A 24,882-nucleotide genomic window follows, 5' to 3' on the forward strand; every position below is an offset into this window, starting at 1 on the left:
GAAACCCAAAGAGTAGTATTACCAGACACTTCAATCTCTCATCATGATAATTTCAATAAAAAAAACCCAGAGTAAACACAGGCGTAGTTTGGAGAACATGACATCTTCAAAAAAGCAGTGGAATTCTTATCAAAGGAATCGAACTTTAAGAAAGATGCAACGATCACATAATGAAAATACGTGTTTAACGGTCTACTCACATCTTGTCGTGATTACAGTAACCAATTAATCTTCTACCTATTTTTCAAAAATTAAATATATTTTCATCTTTTGTTGTTGTCAAAATTCTTCCTCTTCAAAATCAAACCATTCTATTTAATTTAACTGAATATTTTCGTATTACAGGGAGTGTTAATGAGAGCACGTCACTGTTTCACTACGGCGTTGGGTACTCGCATTCAGATTTCTCACATCCCGATTTTGTCCCCTTCTTCATTGACGAATTTTCAGAAGAGGAACGAAATGCGTCCATCATAGCTTGTGGTGGTGCCTCTGCTACACAGTCTTGTATATTTGACTTCCTGGCAACAAAAAATCAAGAGCTAGCAATAACATCTGGAGGTGAACAGAATAACTTCGAGACGGAGAGTGCAACTGCAGGTAATGCTTATGATTTATTTTATCATCATAATAACAGGGAGACTTTTCAAAATATGCTAAGTTAGTATTTATTGTATTTAATTGTAATATGTTTTCGAAAAAAGTTAGTACTGATACATGTATCGATCTAAATGTGGATCTATTGTATTTTCCTTGGTCAGATAATGAAACTCCAGATATAGAATTAGAAGGCGGCGATCAAATTTTGGCAGAAGTGAATCAACCTGTAGAAATTAAGTTCAATGCTTCAGACGACGGGACATACACTTACCAAATTCTCCAGGAGCCAGCCTCTGGGTTCAACCTTAACACCAGCTCCGGCATAGCAACGTGGACACCAAGTGACACCGGTGTTGTCAACATCAGGTACAAATATTATGTAATGTTAACTTTTAGGGAAATATAACTCCGTCTGGTGGTCTCGGATGTTTTACCCCTTTTTCTGAGAGGAACTTTTATGGCAAATGTTAACGAGTTTTAGATTGACAAATGTATCACTATTCCTCTTCTTTTAGCGTGACTGTGGTTGATGACAAGAATGTTTCCGCCTCTCCGGTAGATGTCGCTATTATATTATGTAGTGGTTGTAGCAACCAAGGAACATGTAACTACAATAGTACAAGAACCAGTTCTAGCAGCATGTTTAACCTGGCTGTCTGTGTGTGTGACACAGGATATGATGGTAAAGCAGTGAAAGCTGTGTCTAACGATCATAGCATAATTAAGGTTCATTGACTCTTTGACAAGAGGAATAACTTTCATAGGGTTAATTAACTATTATCCTTTAATAAAATTGTTTAAAAGATATACTTAAAAGGAATTCAAATATTATTATTACCTCAGAAAAATGACGTTTCCATGTAGAAACTTGACACGCTGATTCTTCAATTTTTTTTTCGATATAGTATCCATACTATCAATGTTTTATTCTAAGGTGATGACTGTGAGAACGATGAAGACGCCTGCCTTCAGAATCCCTGTGCTCTGGGGAGGAACTGTACGGACCTGACCCCTCAGGAGGAAGTAGCCCTGGGTCGAGGATACAATTGTACAGATTGTCCCTCCGGATACCAGGAAGTGGGCAGTAAATGTGATGGTACAGGCCACAACATTTCTGTTAAAAACTTTTTTAAAGTCGATACAATTTTGTATCAGTTGGTTAATTATATGATATCTTTTTATTACAAATCTCAATAAGTGTAACACCATAAATCGTTATATCTTTCTATTTAAGATATCAATAAATGTAATAATAATATTTTTATTACAGTTATATAAATGAGTGTAACAGCATTTTCTATAAAAAAAAATAACTCAATGAGTGTAAGGCCATGCTCTTTTTATTGCAGATATAATGTAATTTTTAACTATAGGTATTAATGAGTGAATAGTGATTATTGTAATTTTAGAGATATTAATTTATATCAACTGCAACCTTTTTATTACAGATATCAACGAGTGTAACACTACAAACCCTTGTGATTCCGTCACCCAGCATTGTGAAAACACGGAGGGGAGCTACCTGTGTAATTGTAAAGAGGGCTATTGGAAAGTCGGTCAGACGTGCCAAGGTGCGGACTCACGTTTACTCAACAGAAATATAACGATTGTAATCATTAAAAAAGGGGCATAATGTAATAACCCTTACTGAATAAACATTGAAATATAATTTTTTTTAATAAATAAAGATAAACTGCTTGTGATATTTGAGTTCATGCACCTCTTTAGCTAAACACATTAAAAACCTACCGAATTTGCATTTATAAGTCAATTTATAGTCAATGTGTAACTGAAGGATATAAAGGCATGTAAAATAAACCACCCGTAACATTTATTGTTTGTGTTTGTCACAACTTTTGGTTTGTTGGATACGAGAGACTTAAGACATTATTTTTATCTTCTCTGACATTTTTTTGCTACAGACACTATTTTTGATTTGAGAATATTTTATTCAAATGTTGCAGAGTTCAAATCTAACTTGTATTTTTCTTAAATCAAACGTTCTGGAAAACATTGACACATGAACCTCCTAGATTTCAAACGGTTTTAAAGAGGCCTAAAACTAGATATATTATGGGCATACTGATATTTTAAAAAATTTTCATAGTAAAAAATGTAACAGGAATACGAAAATCGAAAATTCATTCTTACTTGTACTATGCAGTAGGCTTGAATGAAGTTTTAATTACAATAATTACCTCATTCTTTCCACTGACCTTGGATTTTCTACATTTCCAGATATTGATGAATGTACTGAGAGTACCTCTGGCTGTGAGCAGATATGTATAAACTCCCCTGGATCATTCAGCTGTTCCTGTGTAGTGGGACATACCCTTAACAGCGACAATAAAACATGTACCAAACTAGGTATCAAGCCTCTTATCTACAATTTTAGAAAAGAAATGGCCAAGAGTATAAACTTTTAAAATAAAAATGTATAAGATGACAGTTTAAAACGTTGCTCAGTATTTTTAGTATATTTTTAGGTCACCTGAGTAAACTCAGGTGACCTATTGCTATCCGTTTTCGTCCGTCGTCGTGCGTCGTGCGTCGTGTGTTAACATTTGAACATTTTCATCTTCTTCTCTGAAACCACTGAACCAAATTCAACCAAATTTGGCATACAGCATGTATGGGTGAAGGGGAACAAAAATTGTGAATTTCATGGTCCCTGCCCCCCTGGGGCCTTGGGGGTGGGGCCAAAACCACTAAAATTAGTGAAATCTTTAAAAATCTTCTTCTTTACTCCTGGACATCAAGCAGTCAAATTGTTGGTATGATTGTAATCAGCATTGAGTTCTCTACCAAATTTGTGAAATTCATGGCGCCAGGGTCAGGGGTTCTAGTGCTAGGGTGGGGCTCTATTGATTATATAGTGAAAATGCATAAATTCTTTGAAAATCTTCTCCTCTGCTCCTGGGTATCAAAAAAACAAACTAAGTACATAGTTATGATGAGCAAGAGTGCCTCTTTCAGATTTGTGAATTTTATGGCCCCATGGTCAGGGTTTCTAGTGTAAAGGCGGGGCTCTATTGATTATATAGAGAAAATGCATAAATTCTTTGAAATCTTCTTCTCTGCTCCTTGGTATCAAATAAACAAACTAAGTACATAGATATGATGAGCAAGAGTGCCTCTTTCAGATTTGTGAATTTTATGGCCCCAGGGTCAGGGGTTCTGGTGTAAGGGCGGGGCTCTATTAATTATATAGTGAAAATGCATAAATTCTTTGAAAATCTACTTCTCTGCTCCTGGGTATCAAACAAAGGAATGAAGTACATAGTTATGATGAGCAAGAGTGCCTCTTTCAGATTTGAGAATTTTATGGCCCCATGGGCAGGGATTCTGGTGATAGGGCGGGGCTCTATTGATTATATAGTGAAAATGCATAAATTCTTTGAAAATCTTCTTCTCTGCTCCTGAGTATCAAATAAACAAACTAAGTACATAGTTATGATGAGCAAGATTGCCTCTTTCAGATTTGTGAATTTTATGGCCCCAGGGTCAGGGGTTCTAGTGTAAGGGTGGGGCTCCATTGATTATATAGTGAAAATGCATAATTTTTTTGAAAATCTTCTTCTCTGTTCCTGTGTATTCGATAAACTAACTAAGTACATTGTTATGATGAGCAAGAGTGCCTCTTTCAAAATTGTTAATTTTAAGGCCCCAGGGTCAAGTTTAGCTCTGGTGTTGGGGGGGGGGGGGGCTCTATTAATTACATAGTGAAAATGAATTAATTCTTTGAATTTTTTTTCTGCTCCTGGGTATTAAAAAACTAACTAAGTACATTGGTATGATGAGCAAGAGTGCCTCTTTCAAAATTGTGAATGTTTTGGCCCCAGTGTCAGGGGTTCTGGTGTTAGGGCAGGGCTCTATTGATTATATAGTGAAAATGCATTAATTCTTTGAAAATCTTCTTCTCTGCTCCTGGGTATAAAATAAACTAACTAAATACATTGTTATGATGACCAAGAGAGCCTCTTTCAAAATTTTGAATTTTATGGCCCCAGGGTCAGGGGTTCTGGTGTTAATGCTGGGCGCTATTGAAAATGCATTTATTATTTAAAAATCTTCTTCTCTGCTTCTGGGTATTAAATAAACAAAGTACATAGTTATGATGAGCAAGAATGGCACCTCAACCAAATTTGTGGTTTATTATGTCCCCTGTATCAGGGGTTCTGCCATTTGCTTTAGGGGGGGGCTCTTTTGATTATATACTGAAAATACATTAATTCTTTGAAAATCTTTTCCTTTGCTCCAGGGTATTAAATTATGCCAATTATCTAAGTTTATATATAATGATGAAAAAAGGTGCATCTAGAAATATACGGTGAATTTTATGTCCCTGAGTCAGGGGTAGGGGTGGGGGGTTACTTAGTCTGAAAATAAATTAATGCTTTGAAATCTTCGTTTTGGTATTAATCAACCATTTATGATGAAATAAATTTTATGATAAAGTTTCCAAAATTTTGAAATAAATGGCCCCAGGGTTAGTGGTTCCTTTGGAGTGAGGTGCATAACTGGTTATAAAGTGGAAGTACATTTTCTCTTTGTTACTCTGATCTGCTTCTTGGTATTAAGTAACTAGAGTAAGCATGCTAAGTGTATAATTATGATAAGCAATACTGCCTCTTTCAAAATTATGAATTTCATGGCCTGTGGTTTAAAACACGAAATAAGTTCAATTGTCAAAAGTTGTTACATGATCCTCAGGTGACCTATAAGGCCCGTGGGCCTCTTGTTATAATCATGCAATAATCATTGAAATGTTTGCGACATACTGTTTCTCATCTTTTCTTAGTAACGGACCTCTGTGCTGCTGCTAACTTGAGTTGTGAATACACATGCGATAACTCTACTGGAACCTTCGCCTGCGTCTGTCCCATAGGGTATAGACTTGATGCCAACGGAGAAAACTGTACAGGTACGAAATAAATGAAGATTTCTTTTACTGAAATAATTATTAAGTTAATGCATTAATTGAAATCATGAAATGAATGATGTCTAACTGATAGATAAATTAAAAATATCAATACCATTGGAAGACCATCATAAAATTACAAAATGACTGCGAGAATAGATGGAAAACGCCTTGAATTGTGTATAACTGATTTTATGAAAACTTTGTAAGTTTAAAAATCTTACTTCATAGATTATGATTAGCTTCAGGAAAACAGAATAGGTAATATTAAATATAAATGATTGCTGTTTATGACGATTGTGTATGGCATGGTTCACTGTTGAATTGTTTATAATTGCATTGTATTATGCTTGGTCATTGTGAATTAATGCTTTCAGTCATTGTTGATTAACAAAGATGTGTTTGGGGGTTGTATACATTAAATGTACTGTATGTAAGAGACAGTTTTGTGAAAAAGCTGTGAGGAAATAGTTTAAATATTAATTACAGGAAGTAAATTTCTACCTTCTTGTAGTGTCAAATACAAAGTTTTACTATTACCTTAGATATTGATGAATGCGAAAGCAACATTTGCTGTCAAGGATGTGACAATTCCATCGGATCCTTCACATGTTCCTGTCTCGCTGGCTTCACCCTCAACTCAGATAAAACATCATGTTCACGTAAGACGGATTAGAAAATGTCATTTTTCATTTTTGCCTATTTTCAGATTGAATTTTGTCGCCTAACTTGAAAATAAAATTGAAATCTTATATTGATTTTTATTATTTATATTTCAGCATGCGTTCCACCAAATTATGGCGATAACTGTACCAAGGTTTGTCAGTGTGGTGCGGGGGTGGACAGGTGTGATCCAGTTACTGGGTGTGTCTGTCTGTCCGGATGGACGGGAACTAAGTGTGATCAGGATATAGACGAGTGTACAGTTAATCCATTAATCTGTGGTACAGACAAGGAATGTCAGAATCTCCAGGGATCCTACACCTGTAACTGTAGAGAAGGATTCGTCAAAAATGAAACAAACTGTATAGGTATATACCTAATATTTAAAAAAACCCTAATAATGTACCGTTAATTTTTATTTTGTACACTGGTTTTTTTATTCGGTCCTCAATATAAACACGAATTTTGTGATGTTTTATATTGCACTACTTCTTTAGACATCGATGAATGTGCCAACTCTGGAACTAACAACTGTACCTCCTCCACCTCTACGTGTAAGAACACGGAGGGTAGTTATACGTGTCAATGTGTAACAGGCTACATTCAGAAGAACGCATACGAATGTCAAGGTATAGTAAAAGTTCATTCTGGTTTCCTATTTTTATTAGCAATTTTAGCATTTTTAATCAACATGAAACTGGATTGATTCAGAAATAATATTCCAGATAGTCAAATTTTTAAATTATTTTTTGAAAGTAAAGAACAATACATGCTTAAATGGTTATAGAAATGTTCTTGACTTAAGGAATACATCTGCAAATGACGAAGTCTCGAACTGTTACTGACGATGATGTTTTTTTTATTCATTTTAAAACTGACATTTGAGAACAGTGTTTAAATTATTTGCTAAAACATAAACTTAATCCTAAAGACTTTGACGAATGTACTGCTGGCTCTGACGGTTGTTCTCAGATATGTACAAATGTCGATGGCGGATTTAACTGTGACTGTCAGTTTGGTTTCGCTCTCGGGGACGACAGAAGGACATGTGAAAGAGGTAACGCCTGTTTTCTCTTGTGTCATAAGATACTGAAATTTAAGAAATGGAATATTTCTAAATTTATCTATCACTCTTCATGTATAATATTAATTTTTAAATATCGTTCTTCAGTTACCGACATCTGTTCGCTGTTTCCCTCCCTGAACTGTAGTTACGGTTGCAAGCAAGACCAAAACAACGAAAGCGTAGGGTACTGTTTCTGTGAGGCGGGCTATGTTCTAAATGCTCAGGATCAACGATCTTGCATTGGTAAGTCTGTGCAGTATTTAATTGATTATTAATTGTGATAATAAGTACATTTTGTATTATCAATATTGGGTATGTTCCAGATGTGAATGAATGTCTGAATTCCACACAGAACAAATGCTCTCTCCCGGACAGGTGTGTAAACATCCCAGGGTCCTATAATTGTACATGTCCAACAGGGTATTCCTTAGAAAACGATGGAAGAACATGTTCAAGTAAGACGTATTTGAAATATTAGATTTTATATAGAAAATGTACCACATCAAAAAGTCTTTAGGTAATCTAGACTCTTTAAATCCAGAAAAGTAGAGGGTAAATGAATAAAAATATTTTCGTGCAATTTAAGTCTGTCTGGAAATGAATACAAAGGCATAAAAAATGTAGAAATTTCAGCATCTTTTCAAAAAAAAAATTAGATGTGCTAATGCGTTTTACAAGATTTTTTGACACACAATTACATTAAATAATTACAGCGTGTGATGGATTTTACTATGGAGAGAATTGTGCAACACCTTGTAATTGTGGAGCTGGTGCTTCCAAATGTGACAATGTACTTGGATGTGTATGTAAAACAGGCTGGGCCGGGGCCAAATGTGATGCCGATATTGACGAGTGTTCTGCTAGTAACCCGTGTACAGGGGCCAATCAAGTGTGTCAGAACACTCCGGGATCATACAAATGTTTATGTGGTACCGGATATAATGAAACCTCCCCAGGAAATTGCACAGGTTAATTATTTTAAGAAAAAAAAAATCAAATCTGCGTTTAAAAAGACAGGCTTATAATAGATATAGACAATTCGAATTATTTTTATATTTCATTATTTAAAAAGAATAACTCTATATTATATTTTTTCTTTCTTCATTTAAGATGATTTTTACACTTTTGAAATAGTAATGTATTATTTTTTTTTTAATTTCTTACATTCCAGATATTAACGAATGCGATACCAACCCCTGTAGTCAGAGTTGTACAAACACTCCCGGAAGTTACACCTGTAGTTGCAGGGCGGGATTTAGATTGGTCAGAGGTACAGAATGTGAGGATTATGACGAGTGCTCTGCCCCTGAGAATCCCTGTGATCAAGTATGCGGTAACACAATCGGAAGTTTCAGGTGTTTATGTAACGCTGGATTCCTTCTGAACACCACATCACGAACTACATGTTATGGTTAGTACAGAACTGAACACGACGAGCTTAATTACTCACCATTTTCATTAAAATGTTTCGAATCATTCAGCATGATAAATATAAAATGTACCGATATCTAATTTATAAAGAGTTTGGTGTCTTTTTCTTTTATAGCACGAACTTTTTGTACAAATACTACTTTCAACTGCTCACAGCAATGTGGAGTAAATGCGGACGGATCAGAATATTGCTTCTGTAATTCTGGGTACCGCTTGAACAGCACCGATGGGGTATCATGTGACGGTATCTATTTTTCTGATATATGAGATTATGTTAATATAATAGAAAATTAAAGCTTTTTTGAGGACCAGGGGAAATTGGTCCTTGGCTAGACAAGAAAGCACGAAATCGGCTGAAGGAGAAGACATCCTATGAGCATTACACCATGTACACTACTGATAATTTTAGTGGATCCTTGAAGGCATAAAACACAAAATAGACAGATAGATAGCAGTTTTCTTGCAGAAATATCATAATATTATTTTTGGAAGTTTTTGGCTTGAGATACATGTGGTGTAGTATATTAAAGCAGTAACAAAGAATTACAATAATTAGTATAATTTCAGTTTATAAATGAACTATTTCATTTAACAAACACAATTTGAAAGAATCAGAAAATGTTCTGTTTAATAAAATGAACTCTTTTGCAATTACAGATATTGACGAATGTGCCCCAAATCCATGCAGTGAAACATGTACCCAGAATGCCCCAGGTGCCGGATACACCTGTTCTTGTGCTGCCGGAAAGAGGCTGGATGTAGACCAGAGAACATGTATTGGTAAGATAAAGAGGATCGTTTTCAAAAGATAAAAAGTTTCCATTCAAATTTCTTAATTTATTTTGTAAAGAAGAGTTTGATTTATATTCAAACAATAAATTTCTGAATATATTCCAAATTCATATAAGTGTTAGTTTTATTTAAATATGTAAAACATGAAGAGCGGTGATCATTGTGTATTTATCTTTTGAAATGAACAAAATACACTCTTTTGTTTTGATTAGATTGCGAATTTGGAAAATATGGCCTCAATTGTGGAACTAATTGTACATGTAATGCCCAGAATACTCTTTCGTGTGACAAAGTGTCAGGAAACTGCACGTGTAAAACAGGTTGGGAGGGACTCACCTGCTCGGTTGATGTAGACGAGTGTCGGAATACAACAATGTGTCCGATCAACTCTGTATGTTCAAACACTAATGGATCTTATTCGTGTATTTGTAATCCTGGATATTCTCTCGCTGGTGGACAATGTGTTCGTAAGTTTTACTTTAAGTCATTTTTATATAAAGAAAATAAGCTCATTTTGAATCTTCGTGTTGGAATTTTGAAGGGAGATAGATGCTAGACATATCTATCAAAGAATACCTCTTTATCAGAAATAAAAATGTATACCTTCAGGCATGAGAAAGGTGAAATTTGAGAACAAATTAATATTCTATTTGTATAAAATAATAATGTTCTTTATAAATTTAGTATTTGAAACATTTAAGTAGAATACAAAATGTTTATTTGCAGAGTGTTCGAGTACAACATATGGTCAGAATTGTGCCAGTCAGTGTACGTGTGACTTCAGTAACACTCAGTCATGTGACAAACAGAATGGAACCTGCTACTGTAGTTCTGGATGGCAGGGTATTAACTGTACAGAGGATGTCCCAGAATGCACCAATGATCCCAGTATTTGTGGTGCTAACGCAACCTGCACTGAGCAAACGGGATCATATCTCTGCACCTGTAATGCAGGCTTTGAGAAGGACTCGAATGGAAATTGTATAGGTATGATCGCATGCTATTATGTAGTAATTAAAATATATACATTTAAACAGTTTACCAGCAACACGTTAGAATAAGCAACTTTAAACACTGCGATTACATAAAATTCACGTTTGAAAATATGAATGATATGTTCACAAATTAAACCACGCAATGACCCAAATATGCTGAGCCACTTATGCAAGTTATACTAAATGTTCCTTTTGTTCAAAATGTTAAGAAACCAATAAAGTCTATCGGATTTAAAAGTTCTAAAAAAAACTTTAAAAGTAGCAAGCGACATAGATGTAAACGACCTCCCCATATCTTCCTTTGCTATTCATGGATGAACAGTGACCAATTTTAAGAATATTTCTACTCAATAGTTGAAGTTCTTTAAACAAATAGGGCACAGTAGAAATCATTTATGCCCTAGAAAGGTATATACGAGGGTGAATACCCCTGAATAATTACTAGACGACAGATATTGGTTATTGTTTATGACAGACTTTAAATCTTTTGTGTCTATAGTGAACGCGTAATGCAGTGTTACGATACTTGATATCGCTGTTTCGAGCATTGTTATATTTTTTTTCATAAATGGAAGTGTGGGAAGATATTCTATTACAATGACTAAATCTTGGGGAACAAAGAATATGTAATATTTGTGTCCTGTAGTTTTCATGCAACGTGCTATTCCTATTGATGAGGATATATAAGAAATAGCATGCATACTCTTAACATTTCATATTTATTTAGAAAAAGATGTATGAAAAACTTTGAAAATAGAATGTATGGAAATGGGATGCATCATTTTGATTTCTTTACAAAGCAATAAATTTAAAACTATCATGAGGATACAATTAAAAGATTGAAAAAAATAATAGTGAAAATATATTATTCATAAAATCTAAATCTTGACAACAATAATATGCACAAGTAAAAAAAAAACATGTGATCACAATGGTTTTGGATTAATACAAAATTAACCTCTATATTACAGATACTGATGAGTGTATCCGTGGTACATCAAATTGTGATAGCAATGCAGCGTGTAGCAACACTGATGGCAGCTTTACGTGTAGCTGTAATCCTGGCTTTTCTGGCAACGGGCAAACTTGCTCAGGTATTATTCTAAATTTAGATCAGTTGAATCATTCAAGAAGGCATCCAAACAACAAAATAATTTTGAATTCTTCTGCACATCATGTAACCACACCGATGACATGGTTATTAAAAGCAAAACGACCTTTAACAAAATTACAGAAGTCATTGCTTTGCCTTGAATTAGGATTCACGGTCCATAATTTTGCTAAATTGGTCATGAAATGAAGATGCATAACATCTGTAAAAAATCTCTAATAAACTTATTCTTTGAAATCTAACAGGTAAACAGCTTGTATGATTATGATGAGTACTCAATCTTTTATCGAAATTGTGAAATTCAGAGACCAAGGCTAGTCATTATATTATTTAAAACAATGGCCGATTCTTATCGACTCGGAATTTAAATATCAGACACAGTTTTAATTCAATTAGTTTGAATTTAACTAATACAAACGTGGGGATATTTATTTAAGTTCAATATCGGTGAAATTTTTAATTTGAACATAAAAACCAAATCTCATGTAAATCTACGCTTAATCTTGTATTTTAATTTTTAGCTCAGATACGCCATATTTAGCTTTAAATATTCAAATAAAGATTATACATGTACATGTATGGTTATAATTATTAAAAATGTCGCAGTTTTGAAGTGTACGCCTGAATATTTGGTTCCTTGGCATAATTTATTAATTAAAAAATCAGATCTATTAAGAGTCATTCTCTGTAAGCATCAAAATGGGCTGGAAATTGAAAATCACGGATTTTGCTGAAACTTTGTGAAATAGTTACATTATAAGCCCGATTTACAAAAATAATATTAAAAGTGATCAATTGGTCTTGTTTCCATGGCAACCAGGTTACCTGTTTTTTCACATACTGGTAAATACCTAAATTTATATTTCTTCCCATTTAGGTACATTTAATTGAATAAAGGTGATTATTCTTATTTTTTCCTTTGAAATAATTTGTTATTTATATTTTCTATCAAAAAAAAAAATGAAAAAAAAATTTTGGACTTGCTGTTATATGCCAAATAACATGAAAAATTGCTTTAAAAAAGGGGGGTTAACCATAACAATGTGTACAAAAAACGCAGCCACTGGTGGAATATTTTGATGCTTTGAATTTCACCTTATACATTTATGAAGAACATATGAAAAAACTGGAGAGGTATTATTTACTTTAAGAAAATAAATTGATTGTAAAGTTTGTAAAAATCTCTAAATTTACACACATTTTTGACAAGAGTTATTTCCCCTTTCGGAAATCTTTTGCTTAAATCAATGAAAATGAAAGTGAAAGTAAACAGCAGAAAACGACTTTGAGGAGTAAATACTGTCTGTTTTGGATATGGTTTTAATCAAACTTGTGAAGTATATAACATTACCCATAGTTAAACTTTTAAATGATTGTTTAGGCTTTACTGTGACTGAGAGATACATGTTTGTGTTTAACGTTAGATGTGATAAAGTTTATCATAAACTTGAAAATGGATTGCATCCTATGAAATTCTTGCCTCTGTGACAACAAGTTCTGCATCATTGAAAAAAAATAATTAAAAACAAAGTAACATCAGTTAAATAGACTTCAGACCTATTAAGGTGGGATAATAAGGTTGTGATGAAGAAATATACATGGCATTAAGAAGAATTAGATCACTAAGCAAGTACCAATGAAATATTTACCACGTACATTGAAAGTTGCATATATTTTGTATGAGTTTATTGATAATAGGGTATGCCTATTTACTTAAAAAACATTAAAGTAACCAAAGCATAAATAATGACATGATTCTAATTATATCAATAATTTATAGTACAGACCTTCTCAATCTTATTAAAATAAGATGTTGATGAATTATAAAAACCATCTGTTGATAAAAATCATATATGTAAACCTAATTAGACTAAATTAATTCTGTATAAATATTAAAAGCTAAATACCTCATAACAGCTTTTGAATTCTGTGCTTGAAAAAAAAGGGGGGGGAGTTATTGCTATGTAAGGTATTTCATCAATTTAAAAAAATAATTTCATTTATTAATCAATTTTTTTTATTATTTTTTTTTATTTTACAAGTGACCTTATGAAATCACATCGCTAAACTGAACATGTGAAAAAGTTACAAAACTGTGATTTTCTATAAGATTTCAATATTTGCAGGGTTGAAATTTGTTTATTCAAGTTTTTTTTTTGAATGGATCGATGATCGTTTTAAGGAACTTAAAGTTATTGCCAAAGAAATGAAAGAACGTAGGAATTTATTTCTTTAAGATCAGATTAATTTATGCAACAAAGAAAAAATAATTTAATTTATATTATGATTTTTTTTGTCATAGCAAACACCACTACAGTTAAATTTAGGCCAAAGAAGATGGGCGCATTTGGCGGGTGATCTGCAGGTTTTACAAACACGTCCATGGTTTTTTTCATTTAGTTTGAAAGACCTTGTGAAATTGCAACATTTATGTCCATTTTTTTCTAGGGGGTACTATAACATAGTAATATTTCACAAAAAATAAAACCTAAAATATATTTAATGCAACTGATACGTGTACATATGCATTATTAAATAGAAGATTAGAATTGATTTCGCTTGAGAACCAAACTGGACCAAAATTTATCTAATTCAAAATTTTAATGCATCAGTACCTAAGACGAAACTGACAAAACAAATGGTTGCTTGCCTGAATGAAAAAAAATTAACGCCCCATGCCAGGCTCGAATCAAAAACTTTTCGCTTCGAATGCACTGAACAGGTAGCCTAACTTTCTGAGCTATCACCGTCTTTAAAAGAACAAAGACGCACCACATTGACACATTTGGATTTTTTGTGGAAAAGTTCACTTTTCGTGGTCTCTGGGTCTTCTCTCCATTTTTTAAAAAAAGTGTAATCGTTTCTTTGAATTAAAATACACATAACTACAATTCAAAATCAGGGAGAGAAGACCCAGAAATAGAAAATTTTTAGAAAAATGTTTTTCAACATGTACAATTTTGTACCAAATGTCTGATATGGCCAAATTTAAAGTTATTTTTTAGCAAATCAAAGCTCAATTTCGGGAAAATATTTCCCGTTCCTGTTGCACAGGAACCCGATAAATTAAAACAAAATGTTAAAATTTCATGTGACATGTCAATAAAATTTTCACTTTTCAATTACGCTCAGGTTCTTGCCGAATGCCAATCAAAAGCGCACTCGTTTTTTTATAATACAATGTTTACGCTTTACTGAAACAATACATAATGAAGGAATACATTTAAGGTTATAGGGAAATACGGCATTTTTCAGTGGAAAGGAGTTCATTTTACGTGCATGCATAATTTGGGATATGTAAAATGGTTGTTGTTGAAATAATGGATTTATGTGTCCAAATTATAGCAGAGAAAAAAATTATATTTGATTTTGTCATATTTTATAAGGACATCTCAGTATTCCATTTATCACAGACTTTATGTTCTGGAAAATATTTCTAAGAAGCTTTCCAAATAGTGTTAGATAAAAATAAGTTATTCAACTTGAAAAAAAAAATACTAAAACAAATAAATCAACCCCCCACCCCCCGCTTTGTAACATATTGGAGGGGGTGGTGGTAACATTCCCCCCCCCCCCTTCCTGCCATATATCGATGAGGTTCTCTGTATATTGAATTTCAAAAGCTTGTAGGGAGTTCACTCCAAGGGGCATAGACCTGGCGGATAGTGTTTTGGAATTAATAAGAGAGGCGGTGGTTTGTATAATTATATACTTTTAATCAAATTGCACTTTCCCTACTACTTATTTTACCCTCTGTGCCTTAATGAGGAAGAACAAAATCACAAAATCTTTAAATTACATACTTAATTTTGATTGTCATTCTTAATGTGTATGAATCACGCTTATCTCGGCGGAGAAATCTTCAACAAAAAAAAATTATGTACGGTAGGACAGACACACGGATAAAGAGGAAATTGACATCAGATTTAAGAAACTCAAATGTTACCCACCTATGCCACAATGCATGTCTTAGCAAATACGGTGCTAAAATTTCAAGCATTTTCAATGAATAGTGATACATGTGTAATTGCTGAGAAATTTGCTATGTTCAGACAAACAGGCAGCCAGACAGACGAACAGACTTACACACAAAGTTTAAGCAGTATACCCTCCTCTTCTTCGTATAATAATTCCTTACAAAAGGAACAGCGAAAGATCATTTCAATAACAGCAAAAACAAGTTGAATTGAGGAGGAGGGGGGGCACTCTTGACTATGTCAATTAATAGCGCAAGTTGCTTCCAAAAGATCGGTCATGAATTTATGTCGGTATTTATTGTTTCCATGGAAACAAATACCGCTGCAGTAATTTAGATATATGTCAGTTTAAGTTTGAGTTCATCTGTTTTTGTCCCCGTAAATAAATTAATTAGAAGTTTAAACAAACATTGGTGGCAGTGCTTTGAGTTTTGTGTACTGGTACATCAATACTTATTTGGATCACTCCTGAATTATTTGGTTACCATAGCAACTGTTTTTTTTTTAATTAAATTATGAATTTATAGTCTTTTTTATGTTAGTGAAATGACAAGGTTTATGGAATTTATTTTATTGAAGAAGACACAATTGTTCAATAAAGCAGTAGATTTTCTATATAAAACCTATCAATGAAAAAGGATTTTTCTGAACTATTGGCTGCCATAGCAACCATTTTAAAAAATAAATTATTAATTACTATTTTGATATTTATTGAAATTTAATTAAATTCAATTCATTTTACTGAAAAAGAGAAAAAAGATAATGAATGAAGCTATGATATTATTTGTTTGTATACTTGTCAGTATAACAAAATTTGTGAAAGCAACCAATGTAAGGAAGTGTTCAAAAACTATTTGGTTACCATAGCAACGTGATTTTAGACGCTTGAATTTTTTTTTTTGGTTTAAAATGTACATAAGTGAAATAACAAATATAATAAGTGTTGTCTATTTAAATTTGAAGAAATTAAATCATGCACCGAGGCCACAGATTTTGCATAATGATAACGTCAATAGCTATATGTTTTTTCCTGACTTTTTGGTTGCTATAGTAACAGATTATTTTTGTTTAATTTATGAACTTACACATTTATCATAATATTTTAAAATTATGATGTTTAGTAGTGTGATTTGGTTTACTTTTGACCTTTTTAAAGTTATGATGTACAAAAAGGAGCAAAATGTTGAATCGACAAATTAATCCAAAATCTCCATAGCAACCATTTTCATTTTCGTTTTATTTTATTTTAAGAAATAATACCTCTCTAGAAATTTTATATTTTGTTGAGTTAGGAATGACCTTTTCAGTGATGGTAGTTGTTTATTATAGGTTGCCCGCGTTTTCTTGCTACTATGCATAGAAAATGCCGAATATTGGCATTTTTCAAATTTGTAAAATTTTGAAAAATTCACACTTTTCACTGGAACACAACTCTTTTATGACTAACTACTGAATAATTTCATCAGTTGTGGTAGTTACTCCAACAAATAGTCTATCAGAGTAGACAACAATTAAATCTGTAAATAATATACAGAAAATAGAAATTTATGACGAAGATGGTATACTTTCAGTAGGTTGCTCTGTATTTTTGGCCTCAAAATGGTGGTTTTGGTTACCATGGCAACCGGGACTCAAAATAAAAAATTAACCCCAAAAATGTTCTATACATGGTGTTTCTACATTGCATGCAAAAAATCAGCAAAATCTGTGATGTACCATTTCCAACTTTTTTCTAAATTCTTTGATTCTTACAGAGAATGACTCTTAATATGTAAAGCTAACACATGACCGTTAGGTTCACCGACCATTCAATGACAGCGCCATCTGCCGCGGGCTCTACCTGTGGGTACGGTGGGTACCTGTCAGATAAACAATTATGTCACACACCCATTGTTTTATTAGCTATACACACCGACAGATTTCACACCCTTAATCGTACTAATTTACAAAAAGCAAATTCTAAGGAAAAGCAAACACTTGCAAAATAATTGTGGCATGATTTTTAAAGAAATCATGGCCCTAAACGGCACTTCCTAAAGCACACTATACGAGTAGATTCTTGTCCAGAGATACATATATGTTGTACAAAAAATAAAACACAACAGGGTTAATCCTTCTTTCATCATATAGTATAAACAAATTACCCGGTGGCCTTAATTTCATATGTTAAAGTCAAGATTAAAACATTTTGCACCACCCGGACCTTAAAACGCAGGGGACCTTTTCTTATACGGGCCGGACCTTTTCTTATAAAAGGCGGACCAAATATGTTATCGTATTTGGTCCGGCCGGACCTTTAAACGAGGCGGACCAAATATTATGCGACACCGGGCTTCAAAACTATAAGAAAATAGAGGTACTGCTTGCAATGAGCTCTCTGAATGATATCCCTGCCTCCCTATAATGTTATAATGGCAGGGTCAATATTTTGCTCTAGGGGACTCGAAATTCAAAAAGTAAAATTAGCAGGCGCACAATGGTATTATGTAATAAAGAATCTATGGAAGTCTATGGAAAATTTTATTCAGTGGATTAAGAGGAATTGCGGATAAAAGATTGGTACCCTTCAATATCGAGAAAGAATGGCAGTGTCCATGGATTTGCTCTGGGAAACTCAAAATATGTGTCCCTTCAAAAATTAAAATAAAAGGTCACAGTGGCACTATGTAACAAAAAATCTGTTTAAGTCGCATTACAATTAATTCAGTGGTTTAAGAGAAGTTGCGGATAAGAGATGGGTACCCTTCAACATTACAGAAAGAATGACAATGTCCATGTTTTATACTTGAAAACTCAAAAAATATGTCAGATCAAAAAGTAAAATAGGTGGTGCTCAATGTAGCAAAATTCTGTGAAAGTCTTTAAATTTCATTCAGTGGTATAGGAGGAGTTGCGGATAAATGATGAGTACCTCAAAGCGTAACAGACGGACGGACGGACATCCCTATCACAATGTATCCTACCACTTTTCAAGCGGGGTGGGGGGGGGGGGGGGGGGGGGTATAATAATGTCAAGGATCATTCTAAAGGATGAACTAAGACACTAGTAAATAGAAATTAATTATTCAATGTAATTACCTACAATGTATTTATTTGACGAGCTACGTAGATATGATAAAAGATTCCGTAATTATCGTAATTACTTACAAATTCTGCTGACTGCCAATTATCAATAATAATTGCTGCTTTCTCAACGTTCACTAGACACGGTCTGCGATATGCTCTGTAAAGCAAAGTAGTTCGTTGCTTCATGCTTTATGCTATTTGGAAATTCTGTAAATGCATTAACATTTAACTGCTTGAAAAGTCTTACATGCTTGCTGCTTTACTTAAAATTGAAGCTTCATCATTATATTAAAGGGGCATTGACACAGTTTCAACTAAAATTTCAAAATTTATTTTTCCATTTTTACAAATATTTAACAAGGGTCTTTCTAATGATTATCAAAAATTTAAACGTCAGTTGTCGAGATACAAGACAGATTTAGAGCCCCAAACCTTTGTTATGTAAACAATGTTTGTTTCATGTTCTTGTTTACATATGTTAATATACTAATAAATGTTCGTTCAGAGAAGATAATTTCAATAAAGAAGTTAATTTAAAATACGATTCGACAGTTTCTATTGCTTTGCTAAATTTCATTTTGTTATAAATATGATGTTTTCTATATCTTAACAAAAACAGGGCACTAGCCTTGTTTACCTTATGAAGAACTTTAAGTTCTGTATCTCGTTTGTTAATCAACAAATGATGTTCAAATTTTTGGCCAATCATTAGACGATGCCTTGGGTAGGAATTGTCAATATTAAAATTGATTTTAAAAATGTTGAAACTGTGTCCGTGCCCCTTTAAAAAAGTGAAAATATTATTTAAAAAGTCCCTACAACAACGGAGGAAACAACGACATTCTTGTTTGTTTCAACATCTTCAATTGGACCTATTACCTCATCTACTGATGATACAACATCAGGCGAAACGATGACATCTAGTGGCGTTACGTCGACACAAGCTGCTACAACAGACCAGCAGACAACAATAGGACAACAAACCACTACTGGTGCTGCATCATCTGTCCAACCCTCAACTACAGGTTCCGGAAGTTCTGTCCAGACCACCTCAGCTGCTGTGTCGTCTGCTCAACCGACAACAGATTCAATCACATCTAACCAACCAACAACTGAAGAGTTGACTTCTGCCAAACCAGCGACTACAGTTACACTGACATCTGTGAAGCCAGTAACTACTGATTCCTTAACATCTACCGTGTCGGTAACTACTGGTCAGACGACACCAAGTCAGTCTGTCACCACTGATTCTCAGGTCTCCACCCTTCAGTCTACGAATCTACCCGTCTCCACGGGCGGGGTCACAACGGAAGGTACAAGAACTGCACATTTTAGCCTTGGAACCCTTTAAGCTCTTTCAAACCAGTAGCTGTTTGGAGCATTGGCACATTTAAGTCACTTGGCACTAACATAATTCTTTTATCAATATATGCTTCTTATTTCCAGACGTTTAGTCTTCGAATTTACCTTTAATAGAATTTAGACTATAGCTTGTTATAGGAAAAATATATAAGTAAAAATAGCTCAACACAAATGGTATACTCTTCATTCTCCCATACCATATGCATTTAAAACAGTACTATGAAATCTTCAGTATGTAACACATTAATAGTCTTTTTCACCATTAATCCAACCATTTTAATTCTTAAAGGAAAATTATTAATGCTCATATGTTAACTTTACTATTGCATGTACAGTATAAACAAGTTTTCTTGCGTGCAGAATCATTGGCCAATATATATTCTTTTACCGTTCAAATGAACATGTATTGGACCTGCTTCGTTTTCAAAAAGAATTCTGTTGTTTAATAGTACAATCCACGACCAGTGAATCTCCTAGTACTACATCAGAAGCAGTAACCACTGCTGCATCGACAGCCCCTGTAACAACACAGCCAGTCACATCAGATGCTGTTACAGCGGAAACGTCAACCGCCGGTGTTACAACTGAAACGTCAACCGCCCCTGTTACAACACAGCCAGTAACAACAGAAGTTGTTTCAACTGAAACGTCAACCGCCCCTGTAACAACCCAGACAGAAGCAGGTACTGAGATAATATCATACAGCCATTCTTGCTTGTTTAAAGTGACACGATTAATCTTTATAAGAGTATTAATCTTCAATTAATAGTCTGAAACTTTATAAGTTGAATAAAATTAATGAAAAATATAGTTAAACGAATATAATTTAATGCTAAGTTTAGCATACTTTACAACTTAAAGTTTTACCTTTTCTAAATTTCAGCAGCTACTACTTATCAACCAGGTATGACGATTAATTTTCAATTTAGCCAAAAATATTTTGATAACAAATTTTAGAGATAAAAAAAGAGATGAAAGACTCATTAAATATTCTTGACCCAATCTTTCAGCTTCCAACGAACGTGTTTTCTCCTCATCATTTACGTTTAACATAAATAGAAATGCTGCAGATAAAGAAGCCATCAAGACAGAGATGGAATCAGTCGTAAGTTCTTCATTAAATCTCTTGCAATAATTGTACATTAAAATATTCTTTAAATATATGTATATGAATATAGGGAAGCAATTTTCTCTTCTAACACTATTTTTTATTTACACAGCTGACAGCATTTTACCAGAATAGAATCACTGGATTCATAAAAGTCATAATAATTGAAATCAGGTAATTTTTTCTAAGTTAATAATAATAACAAAAATTTTAAATGTAGAATTTTTATTTGAAAAAAAAAACTCCACATGAAATCCAGACTTTAATGCAGTTTTTTTTTCTCTCTATCTACGGATCAGAGAAAATGCACCCAACTTGAAACCTTCTACCTCTGTTCTTTATGAAAAATCAATTTCAATTTTGATTATTGTCTCAAAATGCATGTTTTCAATATTGATGTAATCAATTAATAACGTAAAGTCGTTCTACATAAAATTCCACAGCTTAAAATGATAAGTTGTCTACGTAAAACATTTGATTAATTGAACAAAATTGCTATGATTAATTTCCAGCTAATTTGCGTTAAACCTCATATACTAAGTGCATGATAAAGAAGAATTTGCATGGAAATTATTTTTTATGTAATCAACCAAGTTTAATTGCATAACCTACTTGTAAATCATCTTGGTTTTAAATGGTATTTTAAACTACAAGTCTTTTACTTGTAGACGAAAGTATTAATTCGATACATCAGCTTAGCTTGTTCTTTTGCTTGGTTTATGACCGAATAAAATACCATATATTTAACATAAAATGCATCAGGGTCACACAGACCAAAATTACAATTAATTTTTTTTACTAATTCGTGTACTTCAATTAGAAATATGTGATTTAGATTGAAAAAAAAATGCCTCGGGTTTTTTGATACAATTTCATTTTTCTTACGTTTTTACTGTAGATTTGGCAGCGTAATTGCAGATCACAGTGTGGTGACGTCAAGCTCTTCTGTGGATCAGACACAGAGCGATTTTGTACAAACGTTGAATAGTCTGGCAACAGGGAGTCAGACAGTTACATACAATAACACACAATATCCCCTCCAAGCTTTAAACGTCACAGATTCCAACGGGAATACAAAAAGTAGGTCATTTTACCTCTGAATTTTAGGCTAGTTACTAAAAGGATGTTTATTTTTTATAAAGACTCCATATTCTCAGCTAATTTATATGAATCTTTACCGTAATGCTAAAGCACGATTTCAAACATTAATTTTCAAACACTCTTGCATTACCTTTGCAATAATATCATTTTGTTAATTTTGAATTTACCGGATGACAATGAAAATAATTACAATTTGACAGAAAATTATATGTATATCAGATTGTATTGCTTGTATATTCACCTATCTTTCTTGGCAGCTGTAAGTATAACGTCGAGTTCCACTGGTTGCACAGTATTTAATACTATTATTACCTGTCCGGCTGGTCAACGCTGCTCTGACATAGATGGATTAGTGAAGTGCAGGTAAAGCTTATTGCCCAATTCTCGACAATTCATTAACTTTGTTGTCTTTTTTTTGCCTGAATGCATTGGTAGGTTTTTTTTGTTATTATTTACTCTTCTTTTATTTTTTGCAGGGAAATTGAAAGTGACGGTAAGAAAGATTTGATCTGCTTTTAAACAAAAAAAAGGGGCATTATTTAAAAATATATCAATATTGAAGGAAATCTTTATTCTTTTTTTAAAATCACGGTGATAATAAAACTTTCATGTAATCGAGATATATATCCAATGCTGTAGTTTTTGACAAAAAATATTGAGATGCTGTTTTTTTTTTGACAGACTCCTTTAAGCTGATAGTTGGACTTGGCGTAGGAATCCCTCTCTTCTTTATAGCTGTCCTAGTTCTGGCCATTATTTGCATATACTACCGCAGACGGAAGTACAGAAAGGACTCATTAAGTTCTGAGGAAGATGATTTAGATAGGTAAGTTAACTGAAATAAGTCTATACGTTGTGCAATGTATACGACAATTTTTATTGTAAGTCAAATATTTTTAGTATGAGCAAATTCTTTGATATAAACATGTATCAAGTTATACAGTAACTCATTCTAATCTATGATTACTTATATCTTTTAACGAAGTTGATATAAAATATCACATTTAGTAAATGTTAGACCAGAAGAGCAATTCAATAAATAAAATAAATGATACTTAAAAATGCAGATGTATGTAATTTACTTACATTAATAATCAATTAGCAGTAATATGGGGGCAATCATGTGTATTCTAGATTTGGGGACATAGAATATTGATAACATTACTTTAATGTGTATAGCCTCAGCCTCACTTTCCCCACCCTTTATACATTTTGTACAAGTAAGACTGAAATGAATTGTGAGCTTATCTTAAGTTTTATGGCCCTGAGCATTGTATAATTTTTTCTGAAGCGAATAGAGACACTACTACAAAAGTGATGTAATATTACTGAAGAACAAAATAAATAAATAAAAGTGTTTATACCAGCCAACCACACATTCGCAGTCAACTTATATTTCGTATAACCTTAATCTTTCGGGTTGCTTATTGTGTGGGAAGTTGACTTAATCTTTGAATTATGGCTGCAATAAGCTGCAATGCTATAGCTAGTTAGGACCAAGATTACAACTGTTAAAATCTGGATGATCCTTGAGAGGTTTGCGCAAAATGCTTTTAATGCACCACACTCCACTTGAACGCCTCGTGGCAATGCTATTGACAGTTTCATCGCTTCAAGCAAACAATTCTTTTATTTGTAATGCATTTTAAACATTTTTAAATGCTTAACGAAGATTTATCTCCTTGACAAACTTACATATGTTCTGTTTTTTCCGCTATAGCAACGCCTTTTTTGTTGGTTCTGTGCAATTCTTTAAAGCCTGCATCAAGTAACCGCTACCTATAACGTGAATAAAATTATCGTTATGTAACTGGTTGAAGTTCATTTAGATACACAATATTGTTCATGTAATATCTAATTCTTTATATCAATACTTATATGTGTGGCGTTTTTAAAACTGTTGAAGAAAATAAAAAAAACGTGTTTATCATTAGTTTACAGGCATTACTTGTAATCACGTTACTTGCTGTAAATAAAGTCTTTCCGACAGAAAAATCTCCCAAAAATTTAACAAGAAACTAATTTTTTAGGACAATGCACACAGACGGCTTCTTCAAGTCGGGGATCCCCACAAAGATTGATAGCTGGGGTCGACGTGGCCCCTATTCATTGAGGAACTGGGGAGATGATTCCAGTATATCAGACATGAATGATAGAAGGGGGAGAGGCGGGGATGGATTTGACAATACATACCGTGGCGGAAGAGAAGTCTACAGTAAGTCGTTTTTCAGCCTTTATGTATGTTTCCACTTTTTGTAATTTTTGAAAGATCAATCTTTCGATCTATTTTATATTATTTGCACCTTTTTAGAGAATGCATTTTATGATATTCATTGGAATAACTTTATTTTTTCAGTGTATGACAATGGAGCCAAATCTAATTTTTCGTGGGATTTTATGTATCAAGCACTAGATCCTAATACACAGTATCAAATTAAACGACCCCAGGCTGAAACTAGACCACATCCACTTTATGTAAGATTTTGATATTATACGAGAAAATGCCATCACATTAATAGTTTAAGACACTGTATCATTTAATTTGACTTAGAAAATAAACAAATACCCGTATTTACAGATATAACTTTATTTTGAGAGGAAATAAAATCATTGCATTAAAACCTACCATCTGATCGAGATCAAGGACTCGCCTTTTTCTCTTGGATGAAATCACTCATTAGTAAATTTC

The 24,882-nt window shown here is 33.3% G+C and overlaps 1 protein-coding gene across 1 annotated transcript in view; it reads left to right on the forward strand.

Annotated features, from left to right (window-relative positions):
- Positions 1-24,882, forward strand: part of LOC134229589 (mucin-4-like) — a 36,363-nt gene that overhangs the window by 10,966 nt on the left and 515 nt on the right. The window contains exons 11-41 of the mRNA XM_062711338.1: positions 346-600; positions 762-966; positions 1,116-1,282; positions 1,535-1,696; positions 2,049-2,171; positions 2,839-2,967; positions 5,402-5,524; positions 6,067-6,183; positions 6,301-6,552; positions 6,682-6,813; positions 7,116-7,241; positions 7,356-7,493; positions 7,574-7,705; positions 7,964-8,218; positions 8,422-8,661; positions 8,797-8,925; positions 9,339-9,461; positions 9,686-9,940; positions 10,200-10,460; positions 11,440-11,562; positions 19,435-19,935; positions 20,434-20,697; positions 20,868-20,888; positions 20,995-21,089; positions 21,205-21,266; positions 21,991-22,172; positions 22,451-22,556; positions 22,670-22,686; positions 22,875-23,019; positions 24,224-24,408; positions 24,550-24,668. Of these exons, the coding sequence (XP_062567322.1) occupies positions 346-600; positions 762-966; positions 1,116-1,282; positions 1,535-1,696; positions 2,049-2,171; positions 2,839-2,967; positions 5,402-5,524; positions 6,067-6,183; positions 6,301-6,552; positions 6,682-6,813; positions 7,116-7,241; positions 7,356-7,493; positions 7,574-7,705; positions 7,964-8,218; positions 8,422-8,661; positions 8,797-8,925; positions 9,339-9,461; positions 9,686-9,940; positions 10,200-10,460; positions 11,440-11,562; positions 19,435-19,935; positions 20,434-20,697; positions 20,868-20,888; positions 20,995-21,089; positions 21,205-21,266; positions 21,991-22,172; positions 22,451-22,556; positions 22,670-22,686; positions 22,875-23,019; positions 24,224-24,408; positions 24,550-24,668 (5,144 nt within the window). The remainder of the gene's footprint in view (positions 1-345; positions 601-761; positions 967-1,115; positions 1,283-1,534; positions 1,697-2,048; positions 2,172-2,838; positions 2,968-5,401; positions 5,525-6,066; positions 6,184-6,300; positions 6,553-6,681; positions 6,814-7,115; positions 7,242-7,355; positions 7,494-7,573; positions 7,706-7,963; positions 8,219-8,421; positions 8,662-8,796; positions 8,926-9,338; positions 9,462-9,685; positions 9,941-10,199; positions 10,461-11,439; positions 11,563-19,434; positions 19,936-20,433; positions 20,698-20,867; positions 20,889-20,994; positions 21,090-21,204; positions 21,267-21,990; positions 22,173-22,450; positions 22,557-22,669; positions 22,687-22,874; positions 23,020-24,223; positions 24,409-24,549; positions 24,669-24,882) is intronic.

The sequence above is a fragment of the Saccostrea cucullata genome, unplaced genomic scaffold (genome assembly GCF_032062105.1).
Source record: "Saccostrea cucullata isolate Sc308-1 unplaced genomic scaffold, CSIRO_AGI_Scuc_v1 ctg91, whole genome shotgun sequence".
Classification (NCBI taxonomy): Eukaryota; Metazoa; Mollusca; class Bivalvia; order Ostreida; family Ostreidae; genus Saccostrea; species Saccostrea cuccullata.